This window comes from Rhinopithecus roxellana, chromosome 6 (assembly GCF_007565055.1).
Source record: "Rhinopithecus roxellana isolate Shanxi Qingling chromosome 6, ASM756505v1, whole genome shotgun sequence".
NCBI lineage: Eukaryota > Metazoa > Chordata > Mammalia > Primates > Cercopithecidae > Rhinopithecus > Rhinopithecus roxellana.
This window is the reverse complement of record NC_044554.1, coordinates 1,759,461-1,782,999: the sequence shown is the minus strand read 5'-3', so window position 1 is coordinate 1,782,999 and position 23,539 is coordinate 1,759,461. Positions and strand designations below refer to the sequence as shown.

Below are 23,539 nucleotides of genomic sequence, written 5' to 3'. Positions count from 1 at the left end.
AACTTGAGCCTGGCTCAAGACTTCCCTGATTTCTTCTCCCCAAGAAAGGACTAGATTTTATAGGCCCTGAATCAAAGCTGAAATGATTTAAAGACTTTAAAAAATGAAAACACTGGCCGGGTGCGGTGGCTCAAGCCTGTAATCCCAGCACTTTGGGAGGCTGAGACAGGCGGATCATGAGGTCAGGAGATCGAGACCATCCTGGCTAACACGGTGAAACCCCGTCTCTACTAAAAAATACAAAAAACTAGCCGGGCGAGGTGGTGGGCGCCTGTAGTCCCAGCTACTCGGGAGGCTGAGGCAGGAGAATGGCGTAAACCCAGGAGGCGGAGCTTGCAGTGAGCTGAAATCCAGCCACTGCACTCCAGCCTGGGTGACAGAGCGAGACTCCGTCTCAAAAAAAAAAAAAAAAAAAAAAAAAAAAAAAAAAAAAAACGAAGACACTAAAACCCCCCAAAAACCTCATTTCATTGTAGAAATTAAACTTTTCAAAAGCATTTTTGTCCCATGCAACAGTAGGTATGAAATAGTTAATGAAACCTTGAGTTGTTGTAGTCAGGGAGGATTTCTAATAGTATTTTGTCCAAACATCTGTGCAGTGGCAATGCATTTTCAGGGCAACTCAATTCTGGAAGCATCCTCGCCCCAAAAAAGCCACATTTAACATTCATTTGCCATAATGAGGCAGGATATAAGGCACTCAGATTTCAGGAAGGGAGAGAGTGAGCAAAGGTGAAGTCTCAGCAGAGGTATGTACTTTTTTTCTTTTTCTTTTCTTTTTTTTTTTTTTTTGAGACTGAGTCTCGCACTGTCTCCTGAGCTGGAATGCAGTGGCACTATCTTGGTTCACTGCAATCTCCGCCTCCTGGGATTCAAGCCATTCCCCTGCCTCAACCTCCTGAGTAGCTGGGATTACAGGCGCCTGCCACCACACCCAGCTAATTTTTTGTGTTTTTAGTAATGACGGGATTTCACTATGTTGGCCAGGCTGGTCTTAAACTCCTGACCTCATGATCTGCCTGCCCTCGGCCTCCCAAAGTGCTGAGATTACAGGCGTGAGCCACCGTGCCCAGCCACGTATGTTCTTTTTAAAAGTAATCATGCCTGTCATCCCAGCACTTTGGGAGGCTGAGGCGGGCGGATCACGAGGTCAGGAGATCGAGACCATCCTGGCTAATTTGGTGAAACCCTGTCTCTACTAAAAATACAAAAACTTAGCTAGGCGTGGTGGTGGGCGCCTGTAGTCCCAGCTACTCGGGAGGCTGAGGCAGGAGAATGGCGTGGACCCAAGAGGCGGAGCTTGCAGTGAGCCGAAATCATGCCACTGCACTCCAGCCTGGGCACAGAGTAAGACTCCATCTCAAAAATAAAAATAAAAAATAAAGTAATGGTTAAGGCCGGGTGTGGTGGCTCATGCCTGTAATCCCAGCACTTTGGGAGGCCGAGGCGGGTGGATCACGAGGTCAGGAGATCGAGACCATCCTGGCTAACATGGTGAAACCCTGTTTCTACTAAAAACACAAAAAATTAGCCAGGCGTGGTGGCGGGCGCCTGTAGTCCCAGCTACTTGGGAGGCTGAGGCAGGAGAATGGCATGAACCTGGGAGGCGGAGCTTGCAGTGAACTGAGATTACCCCATTGCACTCCAGCCTGGGCAACAGAGCGAGTCTCAAAACAAAAAAGGTTAATTACTCTTGGTAAAATCTTTGATCAAAGCTTGATTTTGTGGCTGGGCGCAGTGACTCATGCCTATAATCCCAGCACTTTGGGAGGCCAAGGCGGGCAGATCATGAGGTGAGGAGTTCGAGACCAGCCTTGCCAGTATGGTGAAACTGTCTCTACTAAAAATACAAAAATTAGCTAGGTGTGGTGGCACACACCTGTAGTCCCAGCTACTGGGGAGGCTGAGGCAGAAGAATCACTTGAACCCGGGAGGCGGAGGTTGCAGTGAGCCAAGATCATGCCACTGCACTCCAGCTTGGGTGACAGAGTGAGACTCCGTCTCAAAAAAAAAAAAAAAGAAGGTTTACTTTTGAAACCAGGAAAAAAAAATTTTTTGCAAAGAGTTCTAAAGGCTCCAGTACAAGGCAGTGTATCTGTATCACAGCACAGGTGAAAAACAGGAACAAGATGGAATTCTCAGTAGAGGATGAGCAGAACTTGGACATCCCAGAAAAAAAAGGTGTCTGGACTGAACCCAACCACAGTTGGCCAAGGACTTTCACCAATTCTTCATACATAGGAATTGTTCATTAGAATCCTATTATATATTCCTTAGGGTCATAAATGATTCTGTTTATGTTAATTATACAGTAAACTTGGTGCAGATTCATTCTCATGTTGTCCTTTGTTCTCTTCAAAATGTTCCAAGTTAAGGAGTGAAGCCTAAATATGAATACTGGTACTCCCAGTATACTGGAACCAGAGGTGTACACATTTCAGTACTTGTTTGTTATGACTTGTTTCTATCTAGGAGAGTAATATATTACCGTTTCACATGTATTAGTTTCTTTGGTCTATCCAACCAAGTGTTGTTGTCCTTTTTCTATGAGAAGAAATACTTAAGCTACACATAGTAGTAGATGACTTATTATTCAGGGTTTCTCTGACTGAAATGTCACTATAACATCAGTCATTTTACTCCTAATCCTGTAGATACAAACAGTGCCTGGAACAGTCTTTTATAACACTCTGAAAACATTTGGTAAATATATGAACTTTAATAAAAGGAAAGATTGCTGCTCAACACCAAAATCTGTGTGACTATTTCTCATAACCTCAGAGTATTAGTAAAGAATTGTCCTGTTGATTGGTTCTTTTATGTCCAAAGAGCTTGTTAGCATGGAGAAAAATACTGATATGATTTGGCTTTGTGTCCCCACCCAAATCTCATCTCAAATTGTAAATGCCAGCATGGGCATTTTCCCCCATGCTGTTCTTGTGATAGTGAGTGAGTTCTCATGAGATCTGATGGTTTTATAAGGGACTCTTCCCGCTTTGCTCACTCACACTCTCTCTTGCCTGCTGCCATGTAAGACATGCCTGCTTCCCCTTTTGCCATGATTGTAAGTTTCCCGAGGCCTCCCCAGCCATGTGTAACTGTGAGTCAATTAAACCTCTTTCCTTTATAAATTACCCAATCTTGGGTATTTCTTTATAGCAGTGTGAAAACTGACTAATACAAATACTCATTAGAATTTGTATTTTGATTAATGTTTGATGTATTTTTTTTTTAGACAAGAGTGTCACTCTGTCGCCCAGGATGGAGTGCAGTGGCACAATCTCAGCTCACTGCAGGCTCCACCTCCCCTCCCGGGTTCACGGTATTCTCGTGCCTCAGCCTCCCAAGTAGCTGTGACTACAGGCGCCCACCACCACATCCGGCTAATTTTTTGTATTTTTAGTAGAGACGAGGGTGTTAGCCAGGATGGTCTCGATCTCCTGACCTCGTGATCCACCTGTTTTAGTGTCCCAAAGTGCTGGGATTACAGGCATCAGCCACCGCACCTGGCCTTTTTTGTTCTTTTTTTTTTTTAGAGACAGAGTCTCATGCCCAGGCTGGTCTTGAACTCCTAGGCTCAAGTGATCCTCCTGCCTCAGCCTCCCAAAGTGCTGGGATTACAGGCATGAGCCACCGCACCTGGCCTTTTTTGTTCTTTTTTTTTTTTAAAGACAGAGTCTCATGCCCAGGCTGGTCTTGAACTCCTAGGCTCAAGTGATCCTCCTGCCTCAGCCTCCCAAAGTGCTGGGATTACACGCATGAGGTATGACACCTAACCCCGTGTATTTATTTAAGAAACCAGTTGACATTCTTTAAACAGTCAGCATTCCTCTACTTATTTGGACATTTGCAACTAATAAATAAAAAATTAAGAATTTCTAAAATTAGATATGCCCACTCTTTTAAACATTAACTTCAGATTTAAACAGATCTTAATGTTTCATTATATCCAAACCTAAACTGTCAGATTCTATTAAATGCTTTAAACACTTTAAGAAACAGAAAAGATACAACCAGAATGTCACAATCATTATACCAAAACCAGTTATAAAAATGTTAACTGTGTAGATTTCATTTTTTTTCTTACCTTTATTTGAACACTGTACCAGGGTTCCAGTTTTCCATATATTTCTAGGTTTATGTTATTCTTTTTTTGTTTTTTTTTTTTTGACAGAGTCTCGCTCTGTTGCCCAGGCTGGAGTGCAATGGTGTGATCTCGGCTCACTGCAATCTCCACCTCCTGGGTTCAAGCAATTCTCCTGCCTCAGCCTCCCAAGGAGCTGGGATTACAGGTGCCCACCACCATGCCCAGCTAATTTTGTGTATTTTTAGTACAGATGGGGTCTCACCATTTTTGGCCAGGCTGGTCTCGAACTCCTGACCTCAGGTGATCCACCTGCTTCGGCCTCCCAAAGTGCTGGGATTACAGGCATGAACTACTGCATCCGACCTTTTTTTTTTTTTTTTTTTGAGACAGAGTCTTGCTCTGTTGCCCAGGCTGGAGTGCAGTGGCATGATCTCAACTCACTGCAACCTCCGCCTCCTAGGTTCAAGCAATTCTCCTGCCTCAGCCTCCCTAGTAGCTGGGATTACAGGCATGAACCACCAAGCCCAGCTAATTTTTTTTTTTTTTTTAGTAGAGATGGAGTTTCACCATATTGGCCAGGCTGGTCTCCAACTCCCGACCTTGTGATCCGCCTGCCAATCTTACCAGACCCAAAATAATTATACTCTCTCAAACTAAATTGTAGCATATGCATTAGCAATGCCTCATCCTTGGTCACGTCGTCATAAGACCTTGTATGGATGAAATAACTCTTCTTCGGTCTCATTTTGTAACAAAATGTCACTTGTAATGTTGTGGGACATTTTAAGACCTTTTGTATAAACTTTAAGTTTTTGAGACTTGAACTTTCCCAAAAGCATCTAGCCATTGTCCGGTCATTTTTATGACAGGACATAATGATATTTTTAGCTAGCATTATTCCAAAGCCTTTATATTCCTTATTTGTATAATTAAAAGGCCATCCAGCTCCTTCTTCATGAAGAATGCAGTTTTTGTAGTCAGCTTTTCATTGTAGAACATTTGGCTGCTTAATCATTTTGAAACACACTGTTGAATCCTGCTTCTCCTTGGTTATTATTGTATGTAATCATTAGAGCTGATTAACTGTTAGATCCTCTTTCTACTTTATTGAAGTAACTATTTTAACCGTTAGAACATCTTTCTACTTTGTTGAAGTAACTTTTTCCAAGATTACTGGACTTGCCTAGCACCCCTGTGTTTATTATTTCCTGATTAAACAGGAACAAATTTATATACACATACATATATGTGTGTGTGTACATATGCTCGTACCTAGTAAGAAAAAATAGATATTTTTTAGGCCAATAATGAATGAGGCTGGGTGCGGTGGCTCACACCTGTAATCCCAGCACCCAGGGCAATCACCTGAGGACAGGAGTTCAAGACCAGCCTGGCCAACAAGTTGAAACCCCGTCTCTACTAAAAATACAAAAATTAGCCGGGTATGGGAGCACACGCCTGTAATCCCAGCTACTCAGGAGGCTGAGGCAGGAGAATGGCTTGAACCCGGGAGGCAGAGGTTGCAGTGAGCTGAGAGTGTACCATTGCACTCCAGCCTGGGCAACAAAGCAAAAACTCCATCTTAATAATAGGCCAGGTGCAGTGGCTTACGCCTGTAATCCCAACACTTTCGGAGGCTGAGGCGGGCGGATCACCTGAGGTCGGGAGTTCCAGACCAACCTGACCAACATGGAGAAACCTCATCTCTACTAAAGTACAGAAATTAGCCAGGCAAGGTGGCCCATGCCTGTAATTCCAGCTACTCGGGAGGCTGAGGCAGGAGAATCCCTTGAACCAGGGAGGCAGAGGTTGCAGTGAACCGAGATTGTGCCATTGCACTCCAGCCTGGGCAACAAGAGCAAAACTCCGTCTCAAAAAATAAAAAATAAAAATAATAATAATAATAATAGGCCAGGTACGGTGGCTCTCACCTGTAATCCCAACACTTTGGGAAGCCAAGGCGGGCAGATCACCTGAGGTCAGGAGTTTGATATCAGCCTGGTCAATGTGGTAAAACTCCATCTCGACTAAAAATACAAAAATTAGCCGGATGTGGTGGCAGGCGCCTGTAACTCCAGCCACTCGGGAGGCTGAGACAGGACAATTGCTTGAACCCGTAAGGTGGAGGTTGAGGTGAGCTAGGATCGCACCACTGCAGTTCAGCCTGGGTGACAGCCTGAGACTCAAAAAAAAACACACACAATAATAATATCTGCCAATGAGTACCAAAATGTTTCCAGATAGATCTCAACCTCCCAGTATGCTAATAAAGATGGATATTTCTTAGGTCCGTGTGTGGTACTTTTATATTCAGGATCAGATAATTAGGTGAACACCTACCTACATTACATAATTCTAACATTTCAGCTAGGGAGAAATGTGAAAACAAAACTTTTTTTTTTTTTTTTTTTTTTTTTTTTTTTTTTTTTTTGAGACGAGTCTCGCTCTGTGGCCCAAGCTGGAGTGCAGTGGCACGATCTCGGCTCACTGCAGGCTCCGCCTCCCGGGTTCACACCATTCTCCAGCCTCAGCCTCCCGAGTAGCTGGGACTACAGGCGCCTGCCACCACGCCCAGCTAATTTTTTTGTATTTTTAGTAGAGACGGGGTTTCACCGTGTTAGCCAGGATGCTCTCAATCTCCTGACCTCGCGATCCATCTGCCTCGGCCTCCCAAAATGTTGAGATTACAGGTGTTAGCCACTGCACCTGGCCCAACATTTTTTTATTTTTTGAGACAGAGTCTCACTGTGTTACCCAGGCTGGAGTGCAGTGGCATGAGCATGGTGCTCACTGCAGCCTCAACCTTCTGGGCTCAAGCGATCCTCCTACCTCAGCCTCCTGAGTAGCTGAAACTACAGGCATGTGCCACCACCAACCCTGGATAATTTTTTTTTTTCTTTTTTGTGGTTAAAATGGAGTCTCACTCTGTCGCCCAGGCTGGAGTGCAGTGGTGCGATCTCGGCTCACTACAACCTCTGCCTTCTGTCCTGGTTCAAAAGATTCTCCTGCCTCAGTCTCCCGAGTAGCTGGGACTACAGGCGCACACCACCATGCCTGGCTAATTTTTGCATTTTTTTTTAGTAGAGACAGGGTCTCGCCATGTTGGCCAGGCTGGTCTCGAACTCCTGTCCTCAGGTGATCCACCCACCTCAGCCTCCCAAAGTGCTGGGATCACAGGCGTGAGCCACTGCGCCCGGCCTAATTTTTATATTTTTGTGTATGTTTCACCATGTTGCCCAGGTTGGTATGGAACTCCTGAGCTCAAGCAATCCACTCACCTCAGCCTCCCAAAGTAGAGCTAAACATTTTAATAAAAAAGGGAACAAAATTTTTCATTCAAAGACATCATCCATAGAAAATAAAATAAACAGCTGGGCACAGTGGCTCCTGCCTGTAATCCCAGCACTTCGGGAGTCTGAAGTGGGGTGGACTGCTTGAGGCCAGGAGTTCGAGACCCGCCTGGCCAACATGGTAAAATCCCATTTCTACTAAAAATGCAAAAATTAGCTGGGCATGGTGACCCACACCTATAATCCCAGCTACTCAAAATAATAATAATAATAATATAAAATAAAATTTTAAAAAAGATTTCCAGAATGAAATAATTACAGAATACAATAGAGAAGAGAGGAGAGACAATAAATTAAAGGACGGAAAGGAGAAAGGAGGCAGGAAAGGAAGGTAAGATAGAAATTTATCTGCACTGGCTGGGCAGGGTGGCTCACACCTGTAATCCCAGCACTTTGGGAGGCCAAGACAGGCAGATCACTTGAAATCGGGAGTTCAGACCATCCTGGAGAACATAGCGAGATCCTATCTACAAAAAATGCAAATACTGGCCAGACATGGTGGCGCGCCTATGGTCCCAGATACTCGGGAGGCTGAGGTAGAAGGATCGCTTGAGTCCAGGAGGTCAAGTTGCAGTAAGCCACGATCACACCGCCACTGCACTCCAGCCTGTGCAACCGGGCAAGACACTATCTTAACAACAACAACGAAGAAAAAAAATGAGGCCAGGCGTGGTGGCTCAGCCTGTAATCCCAGCACTTTGCGGGGAGAGTCGGGCGGATCACCTGAGCTCAGGAGTTCGAGACCAGCCTGGCCAACAAGGCGGAACCCCGTCCCTACTAAAAATACAAAAATTAGCTGGGCGTGGTGGCGCGTGCCTGTAATCTGTAATCCCAGCTACTTGGGAGGCTGAAGCAGGCGAATCGCTTGAACCCGGGAGGCGGAGGGTGCAGTAAGCAGAGATGGCCCCACTGCACACCGACCTGGGCGACAGAGCGAGACTCCGTCTCAAAAATAAAAAAAAGAAAGAGAAAAAGAAAGAAAAGAAAGAAAGAAAGAGAAAACAAAAGAATGAAAAAGAAAAGTCCGAAACCTCCTGCTCCACTGTCCGCTCGATAGGCGCGTTAGAAAAGGAGAGGTCAGCGAGCCCCGCACGGCTACCGCCCCGGGTCCCTTTAAGGGAGAGTTCCGGAGGGGCGGGTCCTGCCTTTAACTCCGTCCGCGGCTAAGGAGACGCCCGGCCTATGAGAGGGGCGGTGTGGGGCGGAGCCAATGCGCACGGCGTGACGCCATCCCGCTGCGACCGGCGCTATCCAGGGCAGGTGGCTGCATAGTAGTGGCTGAGGTGAGCTGGGGATCCGGGGTGTTGCTGCTGGGGGAGGAGTTGCTGGGGACCCTCGCGTGAGAGCCCTGCGAGGGAATGGCGTCGTCTGACCTCCGGGTTGTCTGGGGCGAAGGGATGAATCACCCCAACCTTTCCGAAGCCCGGTGGAATGGACTCATTATGAACTGATCCCAAAAGCAGCCCAAGTCATCCATCGCTGGGGCGGGGAGAGGGATACCGCGGCGGCTCCTCCGAGTGCTACCCGGTCAGTGAGCCTGTCGGGAGAGGAGGCCCAGCGGGGTGGAGAGAGATAAGGGACCAGTAACGGCCAGCGTTTATCCGTGGTATTGAGCGTTCTGTGGGTCAAAATTCTCAAAGCACTCCTGCGAAATAGGCCCGCCCATTTTGCAAAAGGTGAACGTGAGGCTTCGCGAAGTTACCGCTTTGTAAGCGCTATAAAGACGAGAGGTTGGGTAGTGGGGAACATGTAAGCATCTCTAAAATGGTGATTCAAGCCGGCGCGGTGGCTCACGCCTCTTAATCCCAGCACTTTGGGAGGCTGAGGCGGGCGGATCACCTGAGGTCAGGAGTTCGAGACCAGTCTGGCCAACATGGCGAAACCCGGTCTTTACTAAAAATACAAAAATTAGCGGGGCGTGGTGGCGCAGGCCTGTAGTCCCGGCTACTCGGGAGGCTGACGGAGGAGAATCCCTTGAACTCGGAAGGCGGAGGTTGCAGTGAGGCGAGATCGGGCCACTTCACTCCATCCTGGGCGAAAGAACGAAACTCTATCTCAATAAAAATAAATAATAAAATGGTGATTCAAGAACGCTAAGAAAAAAGCTGTTTCTGGGTGGAGGGGGGAACCAAAAAGAAAAAAACTGTTTCTGGACTAACTTCGACAGTTCTTGTGAAAAAATTCATTTGGCATCATAACCACCAGAATATGAGACTTTGGAATTTGCTTTTCAGGTGACCAAAGCCACAGTAATGTCTGTAGCTCGTTCATCCGTCCATGCCAAATGGATTGTGGGGAAGGTAATTGGGACAAAAATGCAAAAGACTGCCAAAGTGAGAGTGACCAGGCTTGTTCTGGATCCCTATTTATTAAAGGTGAGAAACATTCTTGTTTCCGGGTGGCTTTGGTAAATCACCAATATGTCCTTGGTCCTGAGCAAAAAAACATTTCTCTCTCACTAAAGATGTCTTGTCTCTCATCTGCTTTGAGCTAGGCATTCTGCTGGTCTGTGGGTATAACATGGTTCACACATTCCAAGAAAACAGAGTTAATGTCAATCCACTCTAACTGTTGTAGTCATTCTGTATGCAAAGTACTGGCCGGATGAGGTGACTCACACCTGTAATCCCAGCACTTTGGGAGGCTGACGCAGGTGGATCACCTGAGATCACGAGTTCGAGACCAGCCTGGCCAACATGGTGAAACCCCATCTCTACTAAAAATACAAAAATTAGCTGGGCATGGTGGAGCACACCTGTAATCCCAGCTACTCTGGAGGCTTAGGCAGGAGAATCGCTTGAACCCAGGAGGCCGAGGTTTCAGTGAGCCATGATTGTACCATTGCACTCCATCCTGGACAAGAGCGAAACTCCGCCTTAAAAAAAAAAAAAAACAGTACTGTGGGAGCAGAGAACAGAGCATCTCGTTCTTCTATGAGTGCTGTAGGAAAGCAACCTTGATTAAGGGACATTTTAGCTGAATCTCAAAAAGGATTTTATCCAGCCGGGCAGTGGCTCACACTTGTAATCCCAGCACTTTGGGAGGCTAAGGCAGGCAGATCACCTGAGGTCAGGAGTTCAGGACCAGCCTGGCAGCCTGTCCAACATGGCAAAACCCTGTCTCTGCTAAAAATATAAAAAGTAGACTGACGTGGTACCAGGTGCCTGTAATCCCAGCTACTCAGGAGGCCGAGGCAGGAGAATCACTTGAACTTGGGAGGCAGAGGTTGCAGTGAGCTGAGATCATGCTATTGCACTCCAGCCTGGGTGACAAGAGTGAAACTCCATCTCAAAAAAAAAAAAAAAAAAAAAATATTTCATCCAAAGGACTGGGTGGGGGGAAGTCATTTCAGCTATGATTGGTTTGTGGAAGTTCATTTAGCCATGATAGGGCATGACATTATACGGGAACATAGTGGTTTGGCAACATTGAGCCTAGAGCTTGGCATTTAGTAGGCATTCTTAAATGAATGACAATGACAGTTGGGCTAGACTATGAAGGGTCTTTTGTGTTTTAGATTTTATCCTTATTTTTTTCTTGAGACGGGGTCTTGCTCTGTCACCCAGGCTGGAGTTCAGTGGTGCCATCTCAGCTCACTGCAACTTCCTGGTTCAACCAATTCTTATGCATCAGCTTCCTGAGTAGCTAGATTTCATCCTTTAAGCCAGCAGTCCTCAACCTTTTTGGCACCAGGGACCAGTTTCATGGAAGACAGTTTTTCCACAGAGGCAGGGTGAGGGGAGGATGAAACTGTTCCACTTCAGATCATCAGGAGTTAGTTAGATTCTCATAAGGCGTGCACAACCTAGACCCCTCCCATGCACAGTTCACAATAGGGTTTGTGCTCCTATGGGAATGTAATGCTGCTGCTGATCTGACAGGAGGCGGAGCGCAGGTGGTAATACTCATGCTGGCTCAATGCCGCTCACCTCCTGCTGTGCGGCCCTGTTCCTCACAGGCCACTGAATGGTATCAGTCTGCTGTCCTGGGGGTTGGGGATCCCTGCTTGAACCCAAAGAAAGACAGACTTGGAAACACGGGTAGGGATGAAGACTGGAGGAAAGGGAATGGGCAAAGAGGCTGCTGCAAAAGTCTAGGATGGAAATAAGGACCTGAACTAAAGTTGATGTAGTGGGGATGGAGTGGAAAAAATATTTCAGGAAGAAAGGACAGAGTCATTGATTTGTTTGCTGTGCCAGGGGGCGAATAGGTGCCGAGATGGTTTCACATCCAAAGTTCGGCACACAGGTGGGTAGAAATGCTGTTCATTATCAGGGATTAGAAACACAGGAGTAAGCTGAAGAATGACTGCGTGATCCTTGACCTTTGGGAGACCTTAGTTTGAATACTGACTCTTGTTTACCAGCTACACACATTGCTTAACCTCCCTGAACTTGTTTTCCTCGTATGTAAAATGGGAATACCTGCTGCAGCAGGGTTGTTATAAAGAATAGGGGGCGCAGTGGCTCATGCCTGTAATCCCAGCACTTCAGGAGGCCGAGGCAGGTGGATCACCTGAGGTCAGGAGTTAGGGACCAGCCTGGCCAACATGGTGAAACCCCATCTCTACTAAAAAAAAAAAAACCCAAAAAATTAGCTGGGCATGGTGGCAGGCACCTGTAATTCTAGCTACTTGGGAGGCTGAGGCAGGAGAATCTCATGAACCTGGGAGGCGGAGGTTGCAGTGAGCCGAGATCGTGCCATTGCACTCCAGCCTGGGCAACAAGAGCAAAACTCTGTCAATGAATCAGTCAATCAATATAATAGGTGATTCTAGTTACCATTTGTAGTTTATTTGCAATACTTTGAGCTAAGCATAGAGCTAAGTGCTTGATGTATATTATAACGTTGAATTGTCTTGATAACTTTAGAGGTACAGGTATTATAGCCTCATTTTATCGTGGAAAACACTGAGCTTGGAGTGGTTAAGTGACTCACAGCTAGTGGTGAGGGTAGCATGCTTATAGGCTAGAGGGAAGGCTCCAGTGGGAAGGAAGAATATAAACAATATAGGAAGAGATGGTAACTGATAGAGCAAGGGTACTGAAGGGAATGACCTGGAGTGCTTAGTGAGAAGATCAACTCTGGAAATGTCAATGTTTTCCAAAATTAAGCATTAAGCATAACATTTTCCAAATGTTTTCCAAAAATTAAGCAGCTAATTTTGTGGGGTTTGTTTTTGACACAGGATAACTGTCACCCAGGCTGGAGTACAGTGGCATGATTCTAGCTCACTGCATCCTCAAACTCCTGGGCTCAAGCGGTCCTCCTGTCAGCCTCCTAGGAGGCCGGTGCTAGAGGCATGTCACCATGCCTGGCAGTTTTTTTTTTTTTTTTTTTGGTAGAGAAGGGGTGTCACTGTATCACTCAGGCTCTAATTTTTACACTGGAAGACTCCTTAAGTATCTTATCTTTTCCTAAGTCCTGGCTTGTTTTCCGTGCATTACTTTTTCATATTACATATTACATTACCAGGTCACAGATGGGAACTACTGATTTGCTTCTCTCCCTCTCTCAACAGTATTTTAATAAGCGGAAAACCTACTTTGCTCATGATGCCCTTCAGCAGTGCACTGTTGGGGATATTGTGCTTCTCAGAGCTTTACCTGTTCCACGAGCAAAGCATGTGAAACATGAACTGGCCGAGATCGTTTTCAAAGTTGGAAAAGTCATAGATCCAGTGACAGGAAAGCCCTGTGCAGGAACTACCTACCTGGAGAGTCCGTTGAGTTCGGAAACCACCCAGCTAAGCAAAAATCTGGAAGAACTCAATATCTCTTCAGCACAGTGAAGGGGGAGTGGAAGAAGGAGCTAAAGGGAAAAATTGACATGTTTATGTTATGGAAAAAGAAATTTTTCTAAGTTTCATCACAAACTGTCCATTTTCTCTGTGGTGTTCGTGAAATAGCTAAAAGCAAATGAAGTAAAGGGCATATTATGGTTTTTCATAAAAGTTTATGGTCATGTTTCAGATTTTCATTTCAGTGAACATACTTCCACATTACACTAAGTGTGCCTAGCAGTCTGTTGCATTTTGTGAGCTCACTGTTATAGAAGGTTTTGTTTTTGTTTTTTGAGACAGGGTCTCGCTTTGTTGCCCGGTCTGGAGTACAGTGGTATGATCTTGGCTCACTGCAGCCTCGACCTCCCTGGCTCTAGCATCTTTCTACCCCAGCCTTCTGAGTAGCTGGGAACACAGGAGCATGCCATTACACCTGGCTGATTTTTTGTAAATTTTGTAGAGACAAGGTCTCCCTGTGTTGCCCAGGCTGGTCTCGGAACCCTGGGAGCGATCTGCCCATCTTGGCCTACAAAAGTGCTGAGATTACAGGCCTGAGCCAGTGTGCCCAGCCGGTTTCCTTATTTTCATTCAAAGGAATTTTGAATTTATCTTAGAACCTTTATTTTGAAGGAAGGAAGGAAGAAAGTTTGTTTGTTTGTTTGAGATGGAGTTTCGCTGTTGTTGTCCAGGCTGGAGTGCAGTGGCATGATCTTGGCCCACCACAATCTCCGCCTCCCAGGTTCAAGTAATTCTGGGATTACAGGCATGTGCCACCATGCCTGGCTAATTTTGTATTTTTGGTAGAGACGGAGTTTCTCCATGTTGATCAGGCGGGTCTTGAATTCCCAACCTCAGGTGATCCACCTGCCTTGGGCCTCAAAGTTCTGGGACTACAGGCATGAGCCACTGCACCCGGCCAGAAGAAAGCCTCTTGATACAAACAGATGAGACCACATTAAGTGATTATTGTTGATCCTATGTAGGCAAAATAAATATTTTATTTTTCTGATTTCACCAGTTCCAAAGAGAAATAACATGCTTATGGTCAGAATTCTTTCAATCAAGCTGTGTTAGTAAGAATGTTGATGTGTGGAAAATAAAATTTTACAATTCTGTGTCACTTTTCTTATATCCTACGCTAGATTAAATAGGTATAAATTCTTAAAATCTGACAGATTAAGTTGTAGGACTTCTCCCACATGCATTTGAGATGGAGAGTGAGTTTTGTTGCTATTCATTAATGCACCGCGATAACTTACATTTGCCCAGGCTGGAGTACAGTGGCACAATCTTGGCTCACTGCAACCTCCACCTCCTGGGTTCAAGCAATTCTGCCTCAGCCTTCTCAAGTAGCTGGGACTACAGGAGTGCACCACCACGCCCAGCTAATTTTTTTTGTATTTTTAGTAGAAACGAGGTTTCACCATATTGGCCAGGCTGGTCTCGAACTCTTGACCTCAGGTGATCTGCCCAACTCAGCCTCCCAAAGTGTTGGGATTACAGGCATGAGCTGCTGCGACCAGCCAAAAGGGGAATATTTAAATCTTAGCTGATACATGTTTGTTTGTTTTGAGATGGAATCTTCGCTGTTGCCCAGGCTGGAGCACAATGGCATGATCTCGGCTCACTGCAACCTCTGCCTCCTGGGTTCAAGCGCTTCTCCTGCCTTTGCCTCCTGGGTTCAAGCGCTTCTCCTGCCTCAGCCTCCCAAGTAGCTGGGATTACAGCCACCTGCCACCATGCCCAGCTCATTTTGTATTTTTAGTAGAGATGGGGTTTCAGCATGTTGGACAGGCTGGTCTTAAACTCCTGACCTCAAGTGATCTGTCCGCCTCAGCCTGCCAAAGTGCTGGGATTACAGGCGTGATAAACTCCTGACCTCAGGTGATCGTCTGCCTCAACCTGCCAAAGTGCTGAGATTACAGGCGTGAGCCACCGTGCCCAGTCTTGATACATGTATTGTGTCAGCACAGGGTTTCCAGGATAATCACAGGCCTTCCCCGCCTCAGGGATCAATCTAGTTGGGGAAGTATGCACAGGTGCCTCCATGGCAAACAGGATATGGGTGAGGGTGAATTGAAGGTCACTTCCCAGGAGAGATGAGTTGGTGCTAGAAGTAAGCGTTGAAGCAAGAGTCTGCAGGACAGAGATGATGGGGTGGAAAGGGCATTTGAGGCAGAGGAAAGGGAATGTAAAATCCACAAAGTGAATGAAAGTATAACCAGGGCTTCTGGAAGCAGATAATTGCTACGACATTTTCAGCAGTGGTGGAACTCAGAAATAGGTGAAAGTAACTGTAAGTAATAGTGGTTGAACGTTTTAAAGAATGATAAAATTGCATTTGCATTTTAATAAAAGTGCATGATTGTAGAGAACGGACTGGAAGGGGACATGTTAGAGATGGGGAGGCTGCAGTTCAAAGACTGGTCCTAAGACCCAAACTGAGTTGTGCAGGGAAGGACTGAATAACAGCAGTGAGGGACTGAATAACAGGTTCCAAGGTAGAAATGGTGCCAGGGTAGGTGAGTGAAAGGGAAGCATCTTAGACTGTCCAGATCTCCAGCAGGTGGGGCTGTGGGACTGCTTAGCCCGGAAGGGTACAGGGAAAGTATCAGGTATCTCCCACAAAAAAGAATGAGTTTGGCTGGGCACGGTGGCTCATGCCTGTAGTCCCAGCACTTTGGGAGGCCGAGGCGAGCAGGCCATAAGGTCAGGAGTTCGAGACCAGCCTGATCAACATGGTGAAATCCCGTCTCGACTAAAAATACAAAAATTAGCTAGGCATGGTGGTGGGCGCCTGTAATCCCAGCTACTCTGGAGGCTGAGGCAGGAGAATCACTTGAACCTGGGAGGTGGAGGTTGCAGTGAGCATTGCACTCCAGCCTGGGCAAAAAAAAAAAAAAAGGCCGGGTGTGGTGGCTCACGCCTGTAATCTCAGCACTTTGGGAGGCCGAGGCGGGCGGATCATAAGGTCAGGAGTCGGAGACCAGCTTAACCAACATGGTGAAACCCCGTTTCTACTAAAAATACAAAAGTTAGCCGGGCATGGTGGTACACGCATGTAATCCCGGCTACTCAGGAGACTGAGGCAGGAAAATCGCTTGAACCTGGGAGGCAGAAGTTGCAGTCAGCCGAGATCGCACCACTGCACTCTAGCCTGGGTGACAGAGCGAGACTCGGTCTCAAAAAAATAAAAATTAAAATAAAATAAAATATAAATGATGTATAAGCACCATTGAAGTATTAAAATAGTACCATTGAAGCATTAAAATATAAGTGATACCTAAGTGTCATTGAAGTATTAAAATAGAAATGATACTTAAGTACCATTGAAGTGTTAACATATAAAGGATACTTGTTTATATTTTAACATATACTTTTTCCTGAGAGTCTTTGTATAAAACTTATGCTCCAGGAAGACTTGCTATGTTTATTCTATGGCTTCAAATATCTGAAGCCACACAGCTGTGAAATTGGAGTACCCTCCTTTTCCCCAGTGAAAAGTCCTGAATGAATGGAACTCCACAGCAAAATGATAGTGGAGAAAAGCAATGCAGCCTAAGCAGCCTAATACTAAACGCAAAAGCAAGGTCAGCAAAGAAGTGTCTAGCTACACTATATTTCAGAATAAATTTAAAAGCAGGTGTCTCACGAAACAGAGCTGAGAAAATGGGGGCATGTGTGACAGTCACAGGAGCTCATCCACCCTTAAAGAGGCCTGGCCTCCTGCTCTGTAGGGCTGGGCCAAGTCCTTGATACCCTGGAGAGAGCTCACTTCTGCCTCTCCTTGGAGTGTGAGAAACACACTCACCCATCCAAACCCAAAGAATGGACTTAGAGGCATGAAGAACAGTGAAAGTGAGACTTTTTTTTTTTTTGAGACAGAGTTTCCTTCTTGTTGCCCAGGCAGGAGTGCAATGGCACGATCTCAGCTTACCACAACTTCTGCCTCCGGGGTTCAAGCAATTGCCCTGCCTCAGCCTCCCAAGTAGCTGGGACTACAGGCATGCGCTTATCACGCCTGGCTAATTTTGTATTTTTAGTAGAGACAGGGTTTCTCCACGTTGGTCAGGCTTGTCTTGAACTTCCGACCTCAGGTGATCTACCCGCCTCGGCCTCCCAAAGTGCTGGGATTACAGGCGTGAGCCACCGTGCCTGGCTGAGCCTTTTTTTTTTGAGACTTAGTCTTGATCTGTCACTGAGGCTGGATGGAGTGCAACGGTGCGATCTCAGCTCACTGCAACCTCCGCCTCCCAGGTTCAAGTGATTCTCCCGCCTCAGCCTCCCGAGTAGCTAGGATTATAGGCATGCGCCACCACGCCCGGCTGATTTTTGTATTTTTAGTAGAGATGGGGTTTCACCATGTTGGCCAGGCTGGTCTTGAATTTCTGGCCCCAGGTGATGCACCCGCCTCGGTCCCCCAAAATGCTGGGATTATGGGCAAGAGCCGCCGCACCTGGACAAAAGTGAGACTTTTTATTAAGGGTCTTGCCAGATTGGATGTGTGATGGGCAGGCCCACCCAGTGCAGTTTCAACAAGCAATTTATCCCCTAGAGCACAGGTCCCTCCCCCGGTTCCTCACAGGCTGAGTAACATGGGGTTGCAGTCTTCCTGGACATCACCTAAGTTTCATTATCCCCTTATTAGGTTATATCTTGTCCCCTTCCCTACTTGAAGTTTCGATTTCCCAGTGGCGAAGCTTTCTTTCCTTTTATGGATTAGCCACCCCCGCCACTTTTCTCCCTCCCCTCTGACTTCTGTGAGTTTTATTACTCTTCCCAGATGTCTGTACCGTGCGGCTCATCACATCCGAAAGGCAGCTGCCCAGACTTGCCCGCCTGTTTTTTGAAAATGGACCACTTAAAAAGTACTCCTTACGCCGGGCGCGGTGGCTCAAGCCTGTAATCCCAGCACTTTGGGAGGCCGAGACGGGCGGATCCGAGGTCAGGAGATCGAGACCATCCTGGCTAACACGGTGAAACCCCGTCTCTACTAAAAAATGCAAAAAACTAGCCGGGCGAGGTGGCGGGCGCCTGTAGTCCCAGCTACTCGGGAAGCTGAGGCAGGAGAATGGCGTAAACCCGGGAGGCGGAGCTTGCAGTGAGCTGAGATCCGGCCACTGCACTCCAGCCCGGGCGACAGAGCGAGACTCCGTCTCAAAAAAAAAAAAAAAAAAGTACTTCTTACAGAGTTCTCCACCGTTCTACTAAGCATACACTAGTTGAGGCCAGGAGGTCCTCAGCCACACAGCCTCTGGCCTCCTATCCCTGTGTTCCTTGGCCTCCATCCCACTGGCCTCCAAGGGACAGGTGCCTCTCCCTGCTCTGGGACAAAGCCCTCCTACATCCACAGGGTCCACCTCTGTCCTCCCTGGTGGCTCCTGACCATATTGACATGTTCAAATTCTACCCCAGTCAGAAAACTGCACCCCTTGAACCCTGATGCTCCCTTGGCCACCAAGATTACCAGCTTCAGGGAACCTCCCAGTTCCTACCCACCTTATGACCTCCAAACAACCCAGTCCTGAGGGCACTTTCCTCTCTGCCTCTGCAGCCCCGCACGGGCCTGGAAATGGCTCCCTTTGGTGGCCAGAGCCCCTATTCCTCCTGGGTTCTCCCCCACCCCCAGGGTCCAGCCCCCTTCCTCCTGCCCTCGCCTTGGTTGCAGTATTCATGGTTATATTTGTGGCTTTTTTCTTTATCTTTTTCTTTTTTGAGATGGAGTCTCACTCTGTGGCCCAGGATGGAGTGCAGTGGCGCCATCTCGGCTCACTGCACCCTCCACCTCCCAGGTTCAAGCGATTCTCCCACTTCAGCCTCCTGAGTAGCTGGGATTACAGGCACCCAACATCATGCCTAATTTTTGTACTTTTGTAGAGATGGGATTTCACCGTGTTGGCCAGGCTGGTCTCAAACTCCTGACCTCAGGTGATCCGCCTGCCTCCTCGACCCAAGCACCCAAGGTGCTGGGATTACAGACATGAGCCACCGGGCCCGGCTACATTTGTAGCTTTTTTTTTTTTTTTTTTGTCTTCCTGGAGGATACATTTTTCCCTCTACAGTGTCAGCCACCCAGATCCACAGGTTTGTTTAAGTTATTTCCTCAGCCAGGAATGCCCTCCCTTCTTTCCCTGGGACTGATATGTCCTGCCAGCTCCTTGGGGAACTTTTCCCCGTCTATCCTCTAATTCACAGCCACCCCCAGTTACATGCTCTCTTTTCGTGCCTCTTTCACGTCTCATGAACCTGTCCATCTTGATACTTACAACACACTCGGTCCAATCATCATTGTCATTCTGTCACCACTAGACCCGGACAGCCTTGAGGGTAGGTACCAAGGACTCCCATGGCCAGTGCCCACCGGTGCTGAAATGAATGGGAATGATGCTGTCCCAAGACCTAAAGAGAACCCTCCCAGTCCTTTCTCCTTAATTTTTTTTTTGTGTGTGTATGTGTGTGGTGGTTTTTAAATTTTTTCCTCACTTTAAGGAAGGAGACCACTACTACTGCTGCTGCCCTCCTCCCCCCACCTTGCCTAGTTCACAAGACAGGAGGAAAGAGAGAAAGAAACAAAAGATAAATAGCCAGACAACCTTGACACCACCACCCAGCCCTAGGAGTTAAAAAAAAGTAATACTAATAACATCAGCCCCTGACCTAAACTACTTGTGTTATCTGTAAATTCCAGACACTGTATGAAAAAAGCATTGTAAAACTTTTTGTTCTGTTAGCTGATTCATGTAGGCCCCAGTCACGTTTTCCACGCTTGCGCTATTTATCACGAACCTTTCATATAGACCCCTTAAAGTTGTAAGCCTTTAAAAAGGCCAAGTATTTCTTTATCGGGGAGCTCCCCTCTTAAGACGTGAGTCTGCCGAGGTTCCCGGCCGAATAAAAAACCTCTTCCTTCTTTAATCTGGTGTCTAAGGAGCTTTGTCTGTGGCTCCTCCTGCTACACTTTCTTTTCTTTTTGCTTTCTCCTTCCCTTTCCTTCCTTCCTTCCCTCCCTTCCTTCTGTCTTTCTCTCTCTCTCTCTCTTTTTTTTTTTTTTTTTGTGACAGGATGTCCCTGTGTTGCTCACGCTGGAGCGTTGTGGGGCTTTTTGAAATGACAACATATTCATATACTACAAAATTTAAAAGATATTGGCGGGGTGGTGTGGGGGGGAATTCCACTGCCCTTGCCCCGCCCCAGGACCTGGATTCCCCTAGGCACAGTGTTACTCTTTCCTTGTGGAGTTTTCCCTGATCACTGAAGCTATGCCCTTGTCCCTTCTGCACCCGCGCTTCTGAGCACCGAGCTCCTCTCGCTGGAAGTGATCGGCTTGCACTGACCGCTTGGGCTTCGCGCTTTCCCGCAGTGGCCGGACCTCGGCGCCGGGACAACCAACCGACCCCCGCGGCCGGGCGCCCTGCTCCCCCTGGCGGCCGCGCCCCGCACTGCAGTGGCCGCGTCGGGGCCCGGCCGGGGGAGGGGTCGCGCGGCGGCGGCGTCAGCGGCGGCGCCCGGGTGGTGGGAGCCGAGGCGCCGAGCAAGATGGCGGTGCGAGTGCTGCGCGCTCGCGGAGCGGCCTGGGCCGGTGGCCTCCTACGGCGGGCGGCCCCCTGCAGCCTCCTGCCCAGGCTCCGGTGAGCAGCGCCGCCCTTTCCGGGAGCTGTCGGGGAGGGGCCGCCGGGAGGCGGAGGGCGCGGGGTTCCCCGGCGCGGGTCTCCGCCCTGGCCCTGTCCCCACCGCGGGTGGCCGCCCGGTCTCGGGACGGTGGGGCCAGACCTAGGGCCGGGTCGGGGCGCCCTCGGGCTCAAGGTCACGGCGGGGACGGGCCGCGCTGCGGCTCCGCCCTCGCCCGAGAAGGCTCCCGAGGCTCGGCGCGGAGGCCACGTCCTCCCCGCGGCGCTGGCCTGGCCTGCAGGGCCCTGACCGGCGCAACCCGGGGCCGGGGACAGGGACAAGGCGCGCCTGAGGCCGCAGGCCCCAGACGCCGCCTGCTGGGTCCCCGCCGAAGGCTGCTCCAAGCCTGGGTGACCGCCTCTGCTGAGGACGTTGGTGACCCTGGCCTCTGAGGTGCTGTGAGTAGGAAATAAAAGCTTAAAGCATCGTCCCGGGCCAGCCCTACGCGGAGGGTGGAGGAAGTCAACGCTTGGAGGAGGTCAAAGCACTCAGGTCTTTGACTTGAAATTTAAAGCCGGCCGTGGATCTAAAAGTACTTAGAGTTACCAGCACTGAGTGTTCAGGCGTGGGGCTCTTGTGTAAACTTTTTTTTTTCTCCTAACTTCAGTGGATTGGACGTTTGGTTGTCCAAATTCATCACCTTGACGTTTGCGTGTGCTGTTTTCCACATTCAAACAGCAAAGCCTATCCTAACTTACCCAGAGTTGCTTTCTCATATTCATTGCTTTGGGTAGTTTAAATTACCAAAGGAACTGTGTGTTAAACTTGCCATGGGCCAGGGAGCTTTCAATAACATGGTTTATTTATTTATTTATTTTTTTGAGACGGAGTTTTGCTCTTGTTGCCCAGGCTGGAGTGCAATGGCACGGTCTTGTCTCTCTGCAACCTCCGCCGGGTTCAAGTGATACTCCTGCCTCGGCCTCCCAAGTAGCTAGGATTACAGGCATGCACCACTACAGCCGGCTAATTTTTGTGTATTTAGTAGAGACGGGATTTCACCATGTTGGTCAGGCTGGTCTCGAACTTATGACCTCAGGTGATCCACCTGTCACGGCCTCCCAAAGTGCTGGGATTACAGTCGTGAGTCACCATGCCAAGCCTGATCTTTTTTAAATGATGAGTCTGACGTGGGAGAGGGGGCAGAATTAAGGGTCGTGGCCAGCTGAATGGACGCTGGCACTGAGAGTTGAGAGTTTGCTGAGAGTTGTTTGTTCTGCCAAAATATGAGTGCCTGCCATGTGCCAGGCACTGTTGACAGTTGAGAGACGTCAGTGAATAAGGCATGCAAGACCATCCGGGAGCTTACTAGTAATTCAGGAGCGCTGGGGAAGAAGAATTCAGAGCAGTTTAAGACCTGGTAAAGTTTGTGAAGGCTGTGTGCTATTCAAGTGGAAAAGCAAGCAGACAGTTGGCTGTATGACTCCTCAAAGGAGGTGTCTGGGCTACAGGTTACATTTGGGAGCTGTCAGTATATAGGAATGCTAAATGTTAATAGACACATGGATTTCATTATACTGTTTCATATTTGGTTTACATTTTTCACAATAAAGGCTGGGCGCGGTGACTCACACTTGTAATCCCAGCACTTTGGGAGGTTGAGGCAGGAGGATTGCTTGAGCCCAGGAGTTTGAGACCAGCCTGGGCAACATAGTGGAACTCTGTCCCTAATAATAAATAAGTACATAAATAAAAATTTGTATAATGAAACTTTTTTTAAACCATAGGAAGTCAGGTGCAGTGGCTCAGGCTGTAATCCCGGCACTTTGGGAGGCCGAACTGGACTGATCGCTTGAGCTCAGGAGTTCAACACCATCCCTGGCAACATGACAAAACACATCTCTACAAAAAATACAAAAATTAGCCTGGCATGGTGGCACGCGCCTGTAGTCCCAGCTACTTGGGAGGCTGAGGTGGGAGTATAGCTTGAACCTAGGAGGTGGAGGTTGCAGTGAGCTGATCATGCCACTGCATTCCAGCCTAGGTGACAGAGCCAGACCGTCTCTAAAATAAAATAAAAAACCATCAGAATGTGTGAGATTGCTTGAGGCGTGAGTGTGGCGAGTGAAGGGCTGCAAAGCAAGCCCTGGGACTTGCAACATATACAGGTTGAATGTAGGAGGGGGAACTGGCTAGGTCATTGTTATGTGACAGTGGCCAGGAGGAGGGAGGGAGTGCCATCTGCTGCCAAAAGGTTAGGTAAAATGATGGAAGAAAACAGAATTTGCCAACAGGGGTGTTGTGGGTGACCTTGCCGGATCAGTTTCAGCAAGCAAGAGGGGCATCCTACCGGGAGCCTCATCCCTGCCTATACATTAGCCAGCATATTTCACTTAGCGCTGCTTAGCAGCAAACTTGGAATCCCTAGCCGCTTCCTGGACATTGAATGTCTCACAGGTGCTCAGAACACTACTGTACCCAGGATTTAACTCCTCTTCCTTCCACGAAGTCTGCTTCTTTTGGATACTTTTTCTTCAGTCATGAAACATTTTCCATGTGGTGGCCCAGGCCGGAAACCAGACTCTCTTCCCCAAGCCCATCCATCTTTTTCCTCCCCATCTATCATTTACCAAATCTGTCAGTTCTGCCTCTAGTATGTCTTGAATCCACCCTCTCCGTCGCCACTGCCCTAGCTCAACCCTCAGCAATACACGT

General features: G+C 47.8%; 2 protein-coding genes across 4 annotated transcripts in view; both read left to right on the top strand.

Moving 5' to 3' along the window:
- Window positions 1-13,385, top strand: part of LOC104675895 (28S ribosomal protein S17, mitochondrial) — a 70,204-nt gene extending 56,819 nt beyond the window's left edge. Inside the window, exons 1-3 of one of the 3 annotated variants that reach the window (XM_030932172.1) lie at window positions 8,617-8,720; window positions 9,672-9,812; window positions 12,959-13,385. In XM_030932172.1, the coding sequence (XP_030788032.1) occupies window positions 9,690-9,812; window positions 12,959-13,228 (393 nt within the window). In that variant the 5' untranslated portion in view covers window positions 8,617-8,720; window positions 9,672-9,689 and the 3' untranslated portion in view covers window positions 13,229-13,385. Of the gene's footprint in view, window positions 1-8,616; window positions 8,721-8,743; window positions 8,965-9,671; window positions 9,813-12,958 lie in introns of those variants that run through there. The other 2 variants (XM_010380542.2, XM_030932173.1) reach the window with 2 other exon arrangements.
- A 7,303-nt stretch (window positions 13,386-20,688) lies between these two features.
- NIPSNAP2 (nipsnap homolog 2) overlaps window positions 20,689-23,539 on the top strand; it is a 39,403-nt gene continuing 36,552 nt past the window's right edge. Inside the window, exon 1 of the mRNA XM_030932170.1 lies at window positions 20,689-20,847. Within this exon, the coding sequence (XP_030788030.1) occupies window positions 20,756-20,847 (92 nt within the window). The 5' untranslated portion in view covers window positions 20,689-20,755. The remainder of the gene's footprint in view (window positions 20,848-23,539) is intronic.